The sequence below is a fragment of the Etheostoma spectabile genome, chromosome 7 (assembly GCF_008692095.1).
Source record: "Etheostoma spectabile isolate EspeVRDwgs_2016 chromosome 7, UIUC_Espe_1.0, whole genome shotgun sequence".
NCBI classification, from domain to species: domain Eukaryota; kingdom Metazoa; phylum Chordata; class Actinopteri; order Perciformes; family Percidae; genus Etheostoma; species Etheostoma spectabile.
In genome coordinates, this window is record NC_045739.1 from 2,192,342 (window position 1) to 2,211,671 (window position 19,330).

A 19,330-nucleotide genomic window follows, 5' to 3' on the forward strand; every position below is an offset into this window, starting at 1 on the left:
AGCAGGCAGATAGTAAGAGTCAGGACAAGGGACCAAAGCTAACGTAACACGGAGGAGAGACCTACCATCCAGCGAGAGCCAGTCGTGCTGAGATGATGGCAGTGAAGGAAGAGCGCGGGCCTTGTACTCAAACACCACTGAGTTGGATATGATCTGGTTACTGACAGCCACCTGCAGCGTCACCAGACCTGTGTCATGCGCTGGAGAGGGAGAGGATAATGAGAATCCAGTATACGCAACAATGTCTGTATTATGTGGTCAGATTTAACTGGCTCAGTATTCCGTGCACGACCACTATCATTGTAAACAGAAAATTACAATTTAGGGCTTAAATCACCTCACTACATTAGAATAATATTAACATTATTACAGCTACTCACATGATGCCACATGAGGCTTAAATTTATTTGACTAAATACATTTTTGACAGTTTGACAGACATACAATACATTAGCTTTTGACACATGACATAACATTATGCAAGAGCTAAACACTGGTTGAGATCAAGATTGTTTTCACTCATAGTTACAAAATCTACTTGGGCATTTAGTATTGTTACATCTGAATATTATTATTAATTTACATTGATGAAGTGCTGGTATCATGTGGGTGTATCTGTGTGTGTGTGTGTGTGTGTGTGTGTGTTTAAGATGCATTTATATATTTATCTCCCTTGTTACATTGATGGAGTGCTGGTGTCCAACAGTGAAAATCCCTGTTATGAGTGTGTATGTGTGTTCATTTGTCCGGGAGGGAGGTGTGGTGCTTAGGTTTTGTTTTGTTATTTTATATACATTATCCTGCCTTTTGTATAGTTTGTGAATTTTCTCTTTTTGTCATTGTTGTCATATAAAAACATATAATATAACGTATATAAGTGCTGTCAGTTAAACATGTTATTAACTGCGTTAACGCATACCCATTTTAAAGGCATCCATGTTTTTGTTGCAAGATTAACGCTCTTTTTGGACTTGCAAACTTTGTAGTTTTTTTGCAATGCTGATGCAACATCTACTAACTTTAGAAAAACTACAACACCACACTGGATCTAGCTAGACCTGAAACAAAACAACAGGCACGCCACGCACACAGTTGTTTGGGCTTGCGAGCCGGCCAAAGAGTAGTAATGTTACGTTTTAAGTGGATGGCGAGCGCAAGACGCCGAAATAAAAGCCAATAAAGTTTTAAAAGTTTTAAAGTCACCAAATGGTTCCATTGACAAGACCAAAGTGTGTTTTGTCGTTGTGAACAGAGCTATCATTGCAGCACGTCCAGTCTGGAATCCCACTTGATGGCCAAGCACACAGCTGATGTGTATTCTGTGGGAGATTATTTGCTCCAAGTGAGAATGTTACATGTGAAATTGAACACTACAGCTGGCTATAGGCGGGGGGGGGGGTCTTTAATTATTACAGTAGGCTATATGCCAATGTTGTTTTCAATAAAAAACATTTGCACAAAGCGAGTCAATCCACTTTTCCATGTTGATAAGAACATTAAAATGAGAAAAAAAAAATAATAATAATAATAAAAAAAGAAATCAAGAAACATTTAGAATTGATAAAAAAGTGTGATTAATCGCAATTAAAGATTTTAATCGTTTGACAGCCCTAATACAAATACATATAGATTAGCCTGCATGTTGTATATTTTTTACATACATTGTTATTGTTGTCATATAGAAAAGGCAAGTTGTAGTTTTGGTTGACAACTTGCAATTACTTCCTTTAAAGACAATGTGTAAAAATCAATAATAAATACAGTACACGAAACATCTTGCTAATCAGATCACCTGCATAGTGTCAACCTGCAGCTTATAACTTCAAACACATAAATGAAAGCTAATGATATGCATGAAAGATACAATGTATGTTTATTGGTACACAAAAACAAAGCACCACAACCCTTCCAACGCCCACCCTGAAAGCAACGACATAGACAACCTACAATTAATGTAAAATGTATTTTTGATGATAACAGTTGGCCTTTTAGCTAAAAAAAAAAAGATCTGCCAGTGGTAAAATCATCTCCTCTAATGGTTTATGAATAATGGGATTGTGAAACCTCCTCAGAAACGTCTCTTTCTTTGGTGTGTGTGTGTGTGTGTGTGTGGGTGTGAGCACTCTCCTGTCCTACCTGGGCAGTAGCAGCGCAGCACCCCTGGTTGGATGAGAGAAGCTGGGACTGAGATCTGGTCAAACAGACAGCTGTAGTTTGAGCTGGCTTCTTGCCAGGGCCCAGTGATCAGTACCTTAACTCCACCCTGAAAAGAAAGGGCACATGGGTAAAACAAACTTATATTACAATTACCAAGTCAGGTTTAAGGATCACTGCTTACATTCTTTGTTGTTACTCTGCCATCTAGTGTGCAATGATAAGAATGACACAGAGAACCAACTCTGATACTGATCTCTACTGCCATCATGTGGATCTGCAGAATCATTTCACTAAACCCATTGTTCTAAAGCATACAACATTAAAATATTGTACTGCCCTGCAGAGGATGGAGGAGGGTATTACTGCTAAGAACATGAGTGTAATACTAAGAAAAAAAAAAGGAATTTGATACACAATATATTAAAGGTCTACATATTTCCAGTCAAATATTTAATTAAACATTTCAGTTTTAGATCTCAAACTTCATCTAGGATTCCGCTCATCTCTCAACTGTTTCATGTTACATTTATATGTCAAACTTTCAGCTGTTGCTAGATGTTATTTTCCACACAGATGTTTTTTAAAAGGCAGAGCACCATTATGCTTATACACTTCCTCTACTGCGAAGTGTTCATCATTGTTGATCATTCACATATCCATGCTTCTTCCATTTTTCCTTACTTTTGATACAATCAACAACTTTCATTTTCCGTAAGTATTCTCTTATATGGACATTGTTGCTTTGACTGTCCCTCCTACAGTAGATTCCAATGATGTCAGTTTTTATGGCAGAAAAGTTAGTTTTTCCAACTTGTGCATCGCTATATTAATTCCAAGACATTATTGCTGCTGGAATAAATATTTTCAAACAATATCTGTCATTCCCAAATCAGTTTGCCTCTGCATGGGAAAACTTGCTATTGGAATACAAATGCAAGGACACAGGTGTGTGTGGTTGTGAATGTGTGTGTGTGTGTGTGTGTGTGTGTGTGTGTGTGTGTGTGTGTGTGTGTCAATGTCAATGTCAATTTTATTTCTATAGCACATTTAAAAACAACAGCTGACCAAAGTGCTGAACAGGGTCAATGTCAAATACATGAATAAGTGTAAAAAATACTACAACCAAAGTACATCACAAGGAGACAAACAACAACACAAAACATCAGGCAAAAAGGTGCGTCTTAAGCAGCGAATTAACGTTTGTAAGGTCTGTGCAGCTTTAATATGCATGGGGAGGTTGTTCCATAGGGTGGGGGCACCCACTGCAAAGGCTCTATTGCCCTTATTTTTAGCTTTGATCTAGGGACATCCAAGAGCAGCTGATTTGTCGACCTCAGTGTTCTGACTGGAGAATGATGGCATAAGAGATCAGCCAGATAAGATGGCGCCAAACCATTTAAGGCCTTAAAAACAAGCAATAAAATCTTAAAATCTATCCTATAACGGACAAGTGGCTAGTGGAGGGAGGCCAAGGCTGGCGTTATTTGTTTACGTTTTTGTTTTAGTTAAAAGGCGAGCAGCTGCGTTTTGGACTAACTGGAGCCGATTTAAAGATTTCTGATGTAGACCCATATATAAAGAATTACAACAATCCAGCCGAGCAGTGATCAAAGCATGGATGACTTTTTCAAGGTCTTTGGATGGAAGATAGGCCTTTATCTTAGCTATAAGTCTTAACTGGAAGAAGCTGGTCTTGACAACTGCACTGATTTGTTTACTAAAAGTAAATGAGGTGTCAAAAATAACACCAAGATTTTTAATAGTGGATCGATTGTGTGATCAAGTGTGTGCGCATATATATACAAATATATGCCTTAAGAGCTGCAGACACTACTGCACACTTCATATATGTATATATATAGGCAAACTATAGATTATATAAAGAAGAGGTTGCAGTATGTTTTTCAGCCCTGAGTAGTCTGCAGCTCCCAAGGGGCCAGTATACTTCATTACCAGAAGTGCTTGTGCTTGCTTGGATGAGGGTATTACTGCTGACGACATAATTGTAATACTGACAAGACTGTGCATTACATGATGTAAAAGGGAAATTTGATGCGCAATATATTAAGGGGTCTACATATTTTTGGTCAATGTCAGTTTTAATGGCAGAAAAGTCTGTCTTTCCAAGTTGTAGATCCCTCCAAATAATTTCGAGACATTTTTGCAGCTGCAATAAACATTTTCAGAAGATACAGTATCTGTCATTCCCAAATCAGTTTGAGAAAATTAAAAAGCCATTTCTTCTCAAAAATTGAATACAAATGCAATGTGCCATACATTACAATATCCTCCTAAATGTGCAATATTTTACCTGTCCTGTCCTAGTTTACCAGTGTTTTAGGTCTTAACTTATTCTTGTTTTTAGCTGTATGTATCCTTTATCTCTTTTGTTTATTCTATGCACCTTCTGTTGTGGCACTCACAATTTCCGTTGTATGGGACAATACATGTTTATCTCATCTTATATATAGGCAAATTATGGATTTAATTATTTTTAACCCAAACGATATTTATAAAGTTTGGGCTAAATTTGGGTAAGAGAAAAACTAGAGTTTTTCAATTTTCAAGTGCTTGAACTCTTACCATCAAGATATCTAAAAGAAAATGGGTTACACCCAAGAGTCTTTCCTTTACAGACATGCCCACTTCATGATAATCCCATAAGGTTTTGGGGTAAAAACCATGCAGTTTTCCCATGTAATAAAAATGTTTTATTTTTGCCTTTTCTTAAAATGCTGTGTTTTAACATTTCCACATTCCCGGTTCCCTAAACAGTCGTGGATTTGCATGAATTGGATATGATTGAAAAGTCGAGATTCTTGTAGATTCAATAAGTCCAATTGTATTCAAGTCTGATGATGTTTGTCCCTATAGAAGCCATGTCATTGTGAGAAATCTCCAAATATTAAAACTTTTAACACCACGCAGCAAGGGTTTTTCTATGGTGTGCCTCAAAGTCTTGGCGTCTTAATCTTGTGTTTTTTTGGAGGAATTTACGACATTTGTTTTTTTTATCAATTCTGGAGTGATAAAAAAAGGACTAAAGTTTGCACCAAATGATACCAATGAAACAAATGATATCAACCCGAAACTTTCTGTCAATTTATGAGACATATATGAGAATGGGAATGGCCATTATACGCTTCCATTGTAATGTTGTAATGTGCCCTAAGACACAATATATTTTAATGAATTAATGAATTCTTTTTTATTTTTGATTAGCAATTAAAACACCTTGACACTAAGTGTTGAGCTGCATCTCAAATCAGTCCTCACGTCACAGTGTTCAGATGGTGTAGACCAATTCTGTGTGGCATACACTGCTGACCTTTTATCTACCTTTGAACATTCCTCTAAAAATAGGGGCGGAATGCTAAGAGGTTAAGTCTGGCTGTCAGATATCTAGCTGCACATTGTCTAAACCCAAGTTTCCTGACATGTCCATTGAAATAATTTTAAATGAATGAGAATCCAATGGACAACAGCAATAGTTAAAAATGACCGTTGATTGTATCTTCTTCTTCTTCTTCTTCTTCTTCTTCTTCTTCTTCTTCTTCTTCTTCTTCTCTTCAAGTCTCTCTATTTTGTTTATCTCAAAATAAACAGTGTTCACAGTTGGGCTAAACTTTACCTATGTACCTATGTTTTCCTTCATATTCTTGGGTCTTTTGTTTATTGTATTTCATTTTACTGTGAAGCACTATGATTTTTATCTGCTTGTGCTGCTATCTTAAAATGTGCTGTATAAATTAACTTTACTTACTTATTTGAAACCTGTTGGGCTGAAATGAGTCTAAAAAATTCTGTTGTTCTTGTGACCCAATGTTACACCGCTGGCTGGTACATAAAATTCTAGAACCAAACAGAATGATTGCCAAAAAACAAACAAACACTGGTTGGAAAAATAAAGAGCCCTTTCACTCACCTCGGGGTAGGACCACTCAGGGGAGTAGTCAGTGACCATGAAGAGCCGGCCCGTGGCCTGAAGCATCCCCAGAGCCCCCTGGGCTACAGCTGCAGACACCACCTCTGCTACATTCATGTAGGACAATGAGCCTGGCTCTCCTGTGTTTCCTGCTGCTCCAGCCCCTCCACTCAGAGACTGGGGGCTGCAGCAGGGTTGAAGGCAGAGTTCTGAGGGGCTGTAGGCAGAGCCCCTGGGCCCTCCATCTTCCTGGCCCTGCTGGGGGGGCCCACCAGCTGTGTTCTGACTATCAGAACTGTGGGATGTGACAAGCTGGTGAGCATAGAGGGCCCCTCCAGCTGACATGGTGGCTCCACTGCCATCCACTGAGATGAAGTCATTGATGAGGTCAGAAAACTGGTTACCAAAAGAGATGTCAAAGTGATCCAGACTGATCTCCATGCCGGTCCCTCCTGCTCCTCCGTTGCTGGCCCCTCCACCCAGGCCTTGGTGGCTTCCGACAGCGTTGTAGAGCCCCTGGACCATACTTGTGCCTTGGAGGAGAGGCTGCAGCTGCTGTTGCTGCTGGGAACGGTTGCTGCCATCGCTGTTGTTGTTGCCATTGTGAATTGCTACTCCTTCTCCTGCACCTCCAGTCCCTCCTCCACCACCGTCTGAGGCCTGTTGCAGGTAGTGCTCTGCGCCCTCACCGTTTCCTGCCCCACAGGCCTGAATGTGGTCTCCTGGCTTGAGTAGATTATCAGCTCCATTCTCAGTGCCTACGGCCTGAGCTGAATTCACATTGCCTGGTTGCTCTAGACCCACCACCTCCTCATGCTCAGTGCCAAGCCCGGGAAAGCTCCCCTGGTACTGTAGCAGCTGAAGAGAGCCAGCCTGGCCAGGCCCCTCTGTGGGTGAGCCTCCATTGCAGTTGGCCCTGTGCTGGCTCTGGTGGGCCTGGTGGTGATGGTGGAGGTGGCCGTTGCTGCCAGGGGAGTCCGTCTTCACCACTTGCAGTGCCATATAAGCCCCGGAGTCATGGGAGTTGTGCTCCATCAAATGTGTTTTCTGGCCCATGCTGGGCCTCCCCGGCTGGGCCTGGCCGGTCTGAGAAGAATCCTGGAGGAAGAAGCTGGGCGAACGGTTCTGGTGTTGCATGTGAGGACTGGACATGGCCTGACCATAGCTCACTGTGGTAGCGCTAGAAGTATAGTCCTGCTTGGCATCAATAGCACTGAAATCCATCTGCTCAAGGGTGGTGCTGGGACTCAGCCCCCCACCAGAAGGGAGCAGGGAGCCTGCTGCTGTTAGAGTAAGGCTACCCTGGCCTGAACCAGCACCAGATGACACAGACACCCCACTGCCACAGTTCACTACTGGCCCCACCTGGTAGCCACTCTCCTGGGCCAGCTGCTGCTCAAAGGATGTGTCTTCTGTCTTGATGTTCTTTACCAAAGCTGAGCTGAAGGTGTAACCATTGTCTGACATGGGAGGGGAGCGCTGCAGACTTCCGTTGGTGCAACTGCTGCCACCGGAGGAAGATGAGGTTGAGGAAGAGTTGCCCTCCGTCTTCATTGCACTGCCTCCATAGGTCTGGCCCTGTTTGGGGTTGTTCAGGAAGCAGTCCGGGTCAAAGTTCATATTGGTCTCTGGGATTTTGATGCTTCCAGCGTCCAGATTGCTGGAGAGCACCAGTTCCTCAGAAACCCCAGCTGAAGACAGCATGGCCAGGCTGTCTCCTGCCGCGGTAGTCCCAGGTTCCCCTACTCCTCCACTGGGGAAGGCAAATTTGTGACGATCAGAGGTCACAGACAGCACCAAGCCCTGTGACGTGGCATCTGCACCCATCAGGTGAGTGTTGGGACCCCCAGTTGGAGACATGCTGTAGACAGGGTCTCCAGTGACCTCAGACATAAAGACACTCTGGGACAAGCCAGACATGACCGAGGCCACGTGGCTCATCCCTGTCACCACCGGGCTGTCTGCCATGTCTGGGTCACTGTTGAGGCCGCTGCTGATGGACACAGGGGAGTTCTGCGTGGTGTCAGGGACCTCAACCTGGTTGGTGGATGATACTTCTGTGCTGTTCTGGTGCAGCAGGACGGGCTTGTGGACTTTGCCATTGCGTTTCTCCCTTGCACTGCCCCCTCCGCCTCCTCCCCCAGAGCTTTTGCCTCCGCCATGGGCGTTGTGGTCGGTCTTACCCTCCGAGACATCGTTGTTTTGTACCTCAGAGTGAGCACTGCTGTAGCCCCCTGAGCGGGGGTCCACCTTAGGGGAGATGATGCGGTGTTTGGCGCTGTTGCATTTGTGGTGCACACTGCTCCCAGCACCTATATGAGGACAAACAGAAAAAAATAAGTTTTGAATGGGTAAGGGGGGTTACAGAAGGGGAAAAAGTAAAACAAACACACACTATTAGTTGAGTGTACCTAAGAATTGGGCAAGGAACAGAGACAAAAGATGAATGATTGTTTTTGTATTTTTCAGTTTGTGAAAGATTATTTTCTCCTGGGATGATCAACTAGCCTTTCTATTTAGTATACATTGAGTTTTGCATGCCTTGTTACCTTAAGTGATCAGAAATAAAAACGCAACTGGAGGTTATCCAGAGAAATTTGTTTTAGAAATAAGTAAACCACTGCTCTACATGCTTTTCCTGAGTGACAGCCTATAGTGGAATTACACAGCTGAAATTATTTGATTGATTAGCGCAACATTCGGGAACAGCTGGGCTCTTTCAGATATGGCCATTATCACAAACCATTATCAGTAAAAAAAGATAAGCCAATAACCCTAAAACTCAATTTCACTATAAATCGCCTACCAATAAAAGACCTCAACCACCTTCTCTGATCTACCATATAACAAACATCTTTATGGCCTTTTTTTGTTTCTCTTGCTGAATTTTCCAGATCTCTCTTGAGAACAAACACCCTTCCACCCACCCTCAAGCCCTTACCCAGGGTGCCCGTGCAGAGGCAGTTGTGAGTCCGGGGAGGTGGCTTAGTTTGGTGGCTGTCCAGAATCTGTTGCACTAGCTGCTCCACTGAGAAGCCAGAGCTGCTGTTCCCATTGCTGCAAGTCCACTTGATGCCATGAACTGCCGGGAGAGAGGAGGAGACAGAGATGTCAGCTAGCCCAACAGACCACCAGCCACGCCAACCCCCTGCCCAGCCTCTGCCTTTCCTGTCTATCTGCCAGTATACATCACGGTGCTCACTGCTCACCTCTCTAAAATGTCAATGTTACTATGGTACTGTGGAAATAGAGAAATTCATATTTCAGTTTATTCCTGAAGAGAAACAAACAACCCATTGAGTGGCCTCAGGAAAATTGGTACTGTAGTTTCATTAATAGAATTTGAGTGACACTACATTGAAATATGACTACATAATAATAATAACTCTGAACTCCAATACCATTTTTGCTAGTCTCTCCTTACTATACCTGTGCACATTCAGTCCTGCACTGCCTCTTTCCCTACAATGTGTCAGTGTCTGTTGCCACTCTGTGGCCTCCTCTCTGTGAGTGCTGATGAAGGAGACGGCAAGCGCAATCCTTCCACCCTCACCCCGACCTATGACTCTGTTCTGCCGTTGAAAGCGTCTAGTGAGGATTGCACCTAGAAGCTGCTAGATCTGCTACTGCTGCACCAAGGAAAAAAGAAAAGCTCCACTCTCTGCCTCAGTCACACTTCGCTAGCAACTCTTAATACTTGCCATCGCTCCACTTGCTAACCAGCAACCTATATTGATGAGACAGGTTTTAGTGGCTGAAAGGTAGAAGGAGACACCACTAAGTGCTGCCGTGCTCAGGCTTTCAACCAGAAAAAAGTTAATAATTGTAAATTGAAGCATATTTAGACTAACAAACTAAATCAAGCCTGCTTTATTTCAAGTTCCCTTCACTTCAGTACCTGTTTTGGTTAAATATGCAAGAGAGATATATATAAAGAGAGTCAGGTTCAAAAACAGCCAGAATTTGCTTAGTGCATGTCTGTTTGCATATCAGATAAAAGGAGATGAAAACAGCGTAAGAGGGTGAGGCTGGTAATGCAGATTAAAGACAGAGCTAGTCAAGGCGAAGTGAAAAAAGCCGAGAAACAGAATTGGATGACTGTGATAGGGATCTAACTTGAAAGCTTTAAGATCCTTTGGCAGATAACAGGCTGGTCACCAGCAGATGTCAGTAGAACTACTGTGATCAAGCTGAGATCATACGCTCCACAGACAACTCACTGTGGCAGGTTATAGAAACATAAACAGGGTTCAGTTTTGATCTGTTACAAAGTCAGATTTGTTCAGCCATTAATCTAGAGTGAGCAGACTGAAAAAAAGGATTGGACACCAAATGTGACGGGAAAGTTTCTTCAATGTCACTGTAATTACTGCACATATAATTGTGTCTGTCTGGAGATCCCATTAGACAGTGTGGCTTGAGTCACCATTCACCTCCTGACAGCGTGTAATGCAAACAGAACAAATGAGATGATTCTAGCAATACTGACACAGAGATGATAAGAATACTAAAAACGCTGTCATAAATCCCCTTCTGTGACAAAGCCAGGAGGGAGGCTGCAGAACAGAAGAGCATCCGTTCTGCTGATTCGACCCAGAAAGGGTGACAGAGCAAGAGTGAGAGCCTAATGCAACAGCTTACATCCACCATGCAGTGCCATCCCTATTTGTCCAAACAATCTTGTCTCCCCTCCACCCTGATCCCTCATGCCAGAATTGCCTCGGCCTCATCAAGACGGACGTCACCACCGTGTCTGCCTGTCTGATCTTCTCACTGAGGGTTATGTTCCAAAGCAGACATGACAGGAGCAGTGCCACTAGGTTTAATCCCAGTGGCAGCAACAGCCGAGGCACAAACAACAACCCAGTCACATCCCCATCCTGATGACTGCATCCTGTCATGAGGAGCATCACACAGCCCTAATGACAGACACAGTTGATGTGTAGGACACACACATGTCCCACCTAGTTGCCTCTGCACCATTGGGCACTATATGGGACAGTGGAGTACAATAGTTTACATGATGACCAGCCCTGTCTGTCTTGCCTTGGTCTGTTCTTCTCCGGCCCTAGCTGTCTAGCCTGGAGACAGGCCCTCTGTCTGTCTGAGTGTTTGTTAAAGCCGCTCATGCACTATCTGTCAGCAGGCTAGGGGCATAGCTGGGGAGAGTGCCGCGTGTTTATAGCATTAGACCAAAAGAGTGAATCAAGCTGGCTGCCTTGTCCATGGAAGTCTAGCGTGACTGAGTAGTGATGCCCCTCTCTTACCCCCCTCTTCACTCCCTTGCTTCTTCTCTATCTCATCAAACACTGCAGGGCGTTAAGGAAGAAGGTCAAACAAGGCCATGTTTCACAGGGATAATATTTGAACTGCCGGGTGCGAGCATCTGTGCGTGTGAAAGTTTTTGCAACTGAGAATACAAGTGTGTGTGTGTGTGTGTGTGTGTGTGTGTGTGTGTTTTTGTCAAGGGGAGACAGAATAAGCTCAACTGATCCATGAAATCCACATTTTTCTTTGTTGTTTTTTTGTATCATTAGAGTTGTCAAATGGTTTGCGCACTGAAATATCATGAAGAGAATAACAAAAGGGAAGAGCAAGACGGAAGAGGGCAATTATATTGCAAAAGATGACAATGTTCTGGGAAAATACTTATTTGACATTAAACTAAAGGGTTCATGGGCTGACATAAATCCGCTCGTGATATAGTAACCATAATAGTAATTTTAAAAACATTTCTTAAAATACGGGCACACATACCACATAAGACCCAGTGCCAAACATACTGCACTGTACACTCATGCAATCTTTCATTCTGCACTCAATACTTAAGTTTGATGGTTTTGAACATTCCTGATGAAGCAAAAAAAAAATGGAAATCTGTCCTGCTAGTTTATCTCTACAAACTTTGAGGAATCCAAGAAGTTCTGCTGTATAAATACATAAGTTATCCATAGCACTGCACACATATTATAACTTTCCTGTGCATTGCAATGAAAAAAAAAACATATCTAAAAAATAACGTAATCTACTTCAAGATACGTAGCATTGTCTAAAATGGGAATAAATTCACTGTATGTTAAGAGCTAATGTATAATTTAAGATTAAATTATGCATGGATAATACAGAATGACTTAATCACAAGTCCTTTCTCCCTACATTGGGATGGAAATTGCAATCTCACATGACCACTAGATGGCAATGTTGCTCCATCACTGAGCTTGTGTTGACATGCAGGCTGTTCCAGGGAAACTAGAGAGGACTAGAGAGAAGAAAGATTGAAAGCAAAGAAGAGAAGAGACAAAAGCAGAAGAGTTTTTTTCTTTGCTTTTAAATGTAGCCCCCTCATGTAGCCTGGCAGCTAGAAGGCATCTCACACTCACCATTTTTTTGTCCCAACAACTCCCAAAGTTAATGACTTTACACATTACTGCAAATGGTGCTTGGTTCTTACATTAAGCCACAGATCTAATGATTACAATAGGCCGTTGTTGTTCAGTAGCTGTCCTCAGGTAAAGTTTTATGTTAAAATTTGTCCTAAAAATGATAGCAAGCAAAGCAGTGAAGATGATAACAATACAGTATAGCCAAGACCTCAGTGAGGATGGTCTGGACTGCCTTGTCAGTATGCAGCCAGCATGCGTGCGTGCTTGTAAAGCTGCTGACACATTCCTATTCACCTGGCCATATCTCCAATAATTGGCCATCGGAATATCAGTCACAGCCCTGCTGGACCCTGCCAGACACACCCGAATCACGGTGTGGTTGTTAAAAGTATCTTAATAGCTGTCTGAAAGATTTCCAATGCCCTACAAGGTACCTATTTGGCTATTATCATCATCATTATCAGACAAACCCTGACTTTTTCCAAAACATTGCCTTAATCTTTAGGCAGGTCCAGAGACTCATAAAACACATAGTGCACCTCACAGAACATTAGTAAAGCTGATAACAACAGGGATCAATCCATTGTAAGGGGTGAGAGACAGAAAGAGCCAGAGAAGGGGTGGATGGGGATTTCTGGTGAGTCAGACATTCTTGCTCCCGCGCACTAACATGAATCAATAACCAGTTTGCTGCCCTCCTCTGCCTTGACTTCCTTCCTGGGCCAGAGTGGAGGCACACTCTCAGCCTGGCCAGAGTGGTGCCAGAGGTCTAGGGGAAGAGCTGAACTTTGACCCGTAACTAGCGGATGGCTCCAGGAAGAGCACATACTCAAATAACAGTGTAGAAACATTGGCCGAAGATGCTGTCTGACTGAGGTGCTGAGGGCACTTAGTGTACCAGAATCAGCAAATAGGACTTGACATCATATCCTCAGACAAAAACAACAACCACTATGTTTAGTCTTCTGTGCATGTAGACATATAAAAAAAATATAAGGGCCTTTTTAGAGGAGACAGCAGCTGTTTATATTAACGGTTATGAACAAAAGTTAAAAGTGGGTTGATAATAGGGATTATTTAATTACTCACACATGGGCTTGAGCTGGCCGATCAGCTCCTCCTTTGTCCACTTGGCCCACTCCTTCTTGTCTGTATTGATGGAGCACAGGATTGGACCGCATGGTTTCCCACAATCCTCAATAGCTGGAACATTCAAATAGTGGACGAGCACAATATCAGGGTTCTGCGGAGCAAACAGAAAGGGAAGGAGGGAGGGAGGGAAGGGGAAGGTTAGACAAGATGACATTATGGATAGTCTGTCTGAGAGCATGGTTTCTTGAAGACTTAAATGCAAAGAGTGGTAGCGGTGCACACTGTGGCTCGGCTGTGAGGGCTTTTATGTGTGACGTGCCAGCTGGTCGGTGAGAAGTAAAATGTTGCTGAACTATTAACACTGGATGGTAACCCTCACACACACACACAGCAGAGCCGAGGAACAGAAGAGTAAATGCACACCCCAAAACACAACCAGGGAGTAGACCAAACATGGGATCAGAAATCTGCAATAATCTCACTCATTATGTGACTATCTCTATTGCCAAATGTGTCTGTGTTTGGATGTGTATACCAGCTTCATGCGTATTTGTGTGTGCATTTGTGTGATAATTACAATGTGTGCTCATGTAACACACTTACGGCTTTTTGTCAAGTCCTCCCACATGGTGAGTTGATGCCCTCAATTAACTCTGCCTATATTTACCAAGTCAAAACTCAACAATTTGCTGCCTGAAAATTGTTACTGGGTTACCTCGGCAAATTCCCTAAATTGACAGCTTATGAATAATAGGTAGCATTTAAAGGAATGTTGTGCTGGCGTGAATGACATCAATTCACTTCTGTAATCATGAAAAGCTTTGATGACCGAGCATGGCAAAGGCTCTCACAAGGAATGTTCTTGGTTCAGTCCTTATTGCTTTCAATTTAGCATAAACATCCGGGTGCCACTAAGATCAAACAAACTTAACACATAACTTAAGGACAATAACCCTACGGGGACACATAAGATAAAAATAAAAGCTGCATTTCTCTGTTATCAGCTGAGGTAGACACATTAACGTTACAGCTGCAATGTTTACCATTAACACACACATTAGCCTAGCAGCTAGTGGAGTAAAATAATAAAAACAATTTAAAAAACGATAAAACGGCACGGTTGAATTTCAGCATGCATGCACATTTCGTAGCCTAAAACAGAGCGGCTTATATTGGTAGAGAGAGCAACAAGTTAGCGAACTGCAGAGTTGCACTCTCTGCTCTCTGCCTGCTCAGCTGCTAGACGGGCAGCACTCGGATGATTTTTCGGGGGTAACACCATTCATTTTAACAGCGGTATTGACAACAGATACAGCCACCGTGTCTTGAGAAGCTCACTTCACATCAACTTTGCAATCTCTTTTTCCTCTCTCTTTTCCTCACAGCGGCACTCATACGCTACTCTGTTACCGATCTCTCACCTTGCGAAGGGGAATACCGCATTATTGCAGGATTTTCTTGCTTTTCAACGGCATAGAAAACAATCAATACCGTCTCAGCCTTACAAGTAAAAGGACACACAACACCCTACTCGCATCTAAATAAGAAGCAAGAATAGACAAACCAACAAACACCTTGATAGAGAAAAATGCTGTGACAACACATGTGTGACTGCCGTTTGAAGCTTCATCAGTACTAAGTGGCAAATAAATCAGGGTGCTGCTACTGTAGGTCTGCGCTCCCTCTCAGTGTGTTCCATTAATCTACGACTACACCCCCCTCTCCCTCCCTCCTTCTCCCCTTTCATCAGAAAGGGGTGTGGTTGGGGGCAAACAGATCCAAAGAAGCAATCATTTCTTTGAATAATATCCCAAACGTACAAACAACTACCCCCCATTTTAATGTGTCAGGGCAGCGACAGTAGCGGAACAGCAAAAACTAGTATGTAAAGCAGTCTCTGGAGGACAGATGACCTCCGTCCAACACTATCACCAGGAGCAGGACAGTACGTTATCTCACTGCTTCCCTTGTCTCCTGTCATTGGTATGGACACAAGGCGACAACTGCTGCCCTGTTTGGATGGAGATTGCACAGGGCGACGTGGGATGCTCCCAGATGGCATCACCAGCTGTGTCAATAGCTAAGAGATGCCCTCAATCTTTACTTGGAGTGAGAGCGCCAAATGTAGAGAGCTTCATTCATTTATGATCATGCATTAACGTATGTGGATGACGGGAGTGAACACAAATTGGACACAGTTCACACATGAGTGTGTGCAGACACACAAGCACAGACGCACACAGACATACTGAGCAAGGACAAAGTCATTATCATTCTGTAACAGACACATATGATACTCCCAAGAAACACAAGGGTTAGATTTACACAATCATACATGGGTATGCACAATCTCCTCTTTCCAACACCCACACTCCCAGCTTCTCTCACTCACATATAGCCACATCAATATGGGCACGCACACACGCACACACACACACACAACACACACACACACACACACACACACACACACACCACACACACACACACACACACACACACACACAGACCATGTGGCAGCCTTAGAACTCATCCAAACACAATTCATCTGTGTCACCGTGCTTTACTATTAGGAATCTTCTGTCTGTCTGGAACTTTTGCTCTCTTCCCATTCTTGTTTTGCTTCTTTCTCTCTTCTCACACATTTAACAGTTCTCTCCCAATGTAGGTCCACCTCCACTCTGAGAGGAAAACAACACAATGAAAATATAAAGCATCACATAAATCTATCAGGATGGTAATTTAATTTAGTTTCCTGCTGGCTGCTTTCTTTTTCCACAGTGTAATATCAGGTGCTGGTTATCTAGGAGTAGGGGGAAAACGGCAGAAGGGGAACTTTTTGCTGGATAGTATTTTCCAGAGAAAATGAAATCTCATTAACTTATTGATTAATTGTGTAATGTAGCCTTTTGGTTGTGTTTTCACTCGTTTCCCATGCGGGTCTCAAGGCAGCTTTCCAGTCTCATTCCTGCAGTAAAAGCGTAGACTTGGATTCAGTTGCAGGAGCCTGTGGTGGGCATGTGGGTGAGGATGTGAAGCTGTGTTGGTCTGATACTATACTGATACTGTGTAAGCTCGAGCCTATAAATACGTACATGTCAGCATGTTGGCCACACCTGTAAGCCTGTTTGCTAACAATTTCCATGTTAAGGCCATTAAAGCATGAATACATATGTAAAATGTAGCATGTCTCCAGCCAGCATTTTGATGTTGCTGTGCTGTGTTAATGTTTACGGCGCCTCCCTAGAACAGATGGATAGATGTTGAGCTAATTACTAGCAGAGTCTTGGGGAGTCAGCCATGGGGACGGAAGGCCTGCTGAGTGGGTGGTGGTGCGCCTTCCTACCCCTCCTTTCACCACTCTCTCTCTCACACAAGCAAAAACAAATACATCAGCATACAAAGGCATGCTTGCACGTGAAAAGAAAACACACATTCATGCACACATTCACAGTCTAATCTAATACACAGTTCACAAGCCACACATTAAAAAGTTCACATTCACACTTATTCACACATGCACACACACACACACACACACACACACACCCACATGCGATATGCAGGACATCGCCATCGCAACTGGAGGATAAAGGTGCTCTGGTAGCCAGGCAACAGGTTTCTCTGGCACCCACGCACATAGAGGCAACCAGGACTCCTACAATCTCTCAGTGACTGCCTACCTTGTCCTGAAGTCATACACCCTGTTCTGCTCCAAGAAAGAGACTCGCTAATGTGATGTCGGCGGAGACGGATACAATGACCTTCTACTTTTTGCTGAATATGAGGTAGTGAATGTGTATGCTGAGCTGCACCTAAAATAGAGCTAATTGAGACTTGAGTACAAAGCACATCTATTGGCAGAATCTGGTATGAGTGGTCAAGTAATGTGTTCGCTGTCTTGGTAAGTCTCTGTGACCCTGTTGGTCTCCTGGAACTCCTCCATGTTGCCGCTACTCCAGCAGCCCCACTATTGCTCATTAAGAGACAGAGAGCATGGGAAAGAGGCCGAGTTTGAGAAAGAGATACATGGAAAAAGAGAGACAGAGACAGAAAGAAGATGAGAGTAACAGCTCTTATATCGGCAGGCAGCTCTGCTCAACGGTTGTACTCTACTGTAGTAGACCTAGCTTTCACAACCAGTGCACAGGAGTGATAAGAATACCATTAACATGAAAGGATATTAATTGAGAGGGGATGCTTTATACAACGTGAATGAGCTTGGAAGCGCAGGAGGAAATCTTGTTCCTCTCTGAAAAAAAAAGCCCACACCCAGGAATAGAGGCTTCAAAGCCTGTCATAGGGAAGGAAAGACCAGAGCAGCCAGGCCTTAGGTATGGGGAAAAAAGCCCTTTTCCACTTTAACTCTATGGAAGGAATGGGGAAAATAAGAAAAGGAGGAAAGATATGAGACAATCCTTTATGGGAGAATTGAACTAGCAGGCTACAGGGATATCTATTTCAATACAAAATATCATGGAAGCAGGAACAGTCAATTGTTTTGTCACAAACATTCAGCATCAAGGCTTAAATACAGAGGGGAGGTGCATGTGTTGGTGTATTTGTGTTTGTCGATGTATCAAGGCCTTTATGTATTTGCGTCTGCCTACATTAAATTATAAATAGCGTTTGAATGAGTGTCTAGAGGCAGATTTCTGTATGTTGGCTGGCGTACGTACATCAGTATGCATGCAGAATGAGTGCAATGAGCTGTGAGTGTGAGACTGAGTGGATCTGCTATTTATACTGCATATTCATGCTGTGTGTGTTTGCAATGCACATTAGAATGTGTGGTGTGCATCTTTGCAAATGTCTGTGCAGTTTGATGTGGAACACCTGTGTATTATATGTTTGTGTTTCATGTTGTGTGCTGTGGTCCACTGAACGGGTATAAAGGGTTATTAAGGCTCTGCTCTCTCGGCTGTGCGGGGGCAGTTGCCCTGGCGGTGGCATAGTGATGGATGGCATGGGGTGCCAGTCATTAGGCAGCCTCCTGGCCTCTGGCACTGAGGTTGCACTCTTAAACACCGACCTCCCCCGCCTGTCCCCAAACACCACTGCTCATTTCAAGGTCAACTGCCTCTCTGGTGCTGTAAGTTCACCTCCACAAGGCACAAGACTTCTTCTTTTTGTTTGGAACCTTTATCGCTCACTGCCAACGGGTGTGTTTTGGAATGTGGGGGTGGCTGGCTGGCTGGCTGACTGGTGCCTTGCCTCGTGCAGACACACATGCAACACAGACACACACACACATGCAGAACACACACTCACACAGACACACACACACACACACACACACACACAAACACACACACACACACACCGAGGTATACAAACCCCAAGTCAAACCCTCCCAAACAGGCAACAAACAGCCTGAAGCTTCTGTTGAGGTGGCAGAGCAATCCCCTATCTCTCTGGGTCCTCTATGAAAAACTGGTTGTTTAAAATGTACCCAGTTTAGAATCCAGAAACTGTAATTGGGGTGTCTGGAGTCAACGCTCAACTTAACTGCCACAGTTCACTCTCTACTGCACCCGACTGCAACACTGCCTGAGCGGCAAGCTAAAACGATGCCCGATGTGGGTACCAATCCAGGGCTAATAGCCAGTTTACAGAGAGTTTCTTCATGTGAATTGCCGCGATTGACCCGTCCAAGGTCTTTGAGGAGGACGGCAGAGCAGGAGGCACAGCAGGAGATCCTGATTTAGAGAAGATTGATACTCCACCTCTTTACCTCCACTACCTAGTGTACTGGCTGGGAGACATGAAAGGC

At 43.5% G+C, this 19,330-nt stretch overlaps 1 protein-coding gene across 2 annotated transcripts in view; it reads right to left on the reverse strand.

Moving 5' to 3' along the window:
* camta1a (calmodulin binding transcription activator 1a) overlaps nt 1–19,330 on the reverse strand; it is a 288,847-nt gene that overhangs the window by 26,875 nt on the left and 242,642 nt on the right. For both annotated transcript variants that reach the window (XM_032520276.1, XM_032520277.1), the window contains exons 7-11: nt 13,555–13,708; nt 9,024–9,164; nt 6,083–8,394; nt 2,137–2,263; nt 66–200 (exon numbers count right to left, since the gene is read on the reverse strand). In XM_032520276.1, the coding sequence (XP_032376167.1) occupies nt 66–200; nt 2,137–2,263; nt 6,083–8,394; nt 9,024–9,164; nt 13,555–13,708 (2,869 nt within the window). The remainder of the gene's footprint in view (nt 1–65; nt 201–2,136; nt 2,264–6,082; nt 8,395–9,023; nt 9,165–13,554; nt 13,709–19,330) is intronic.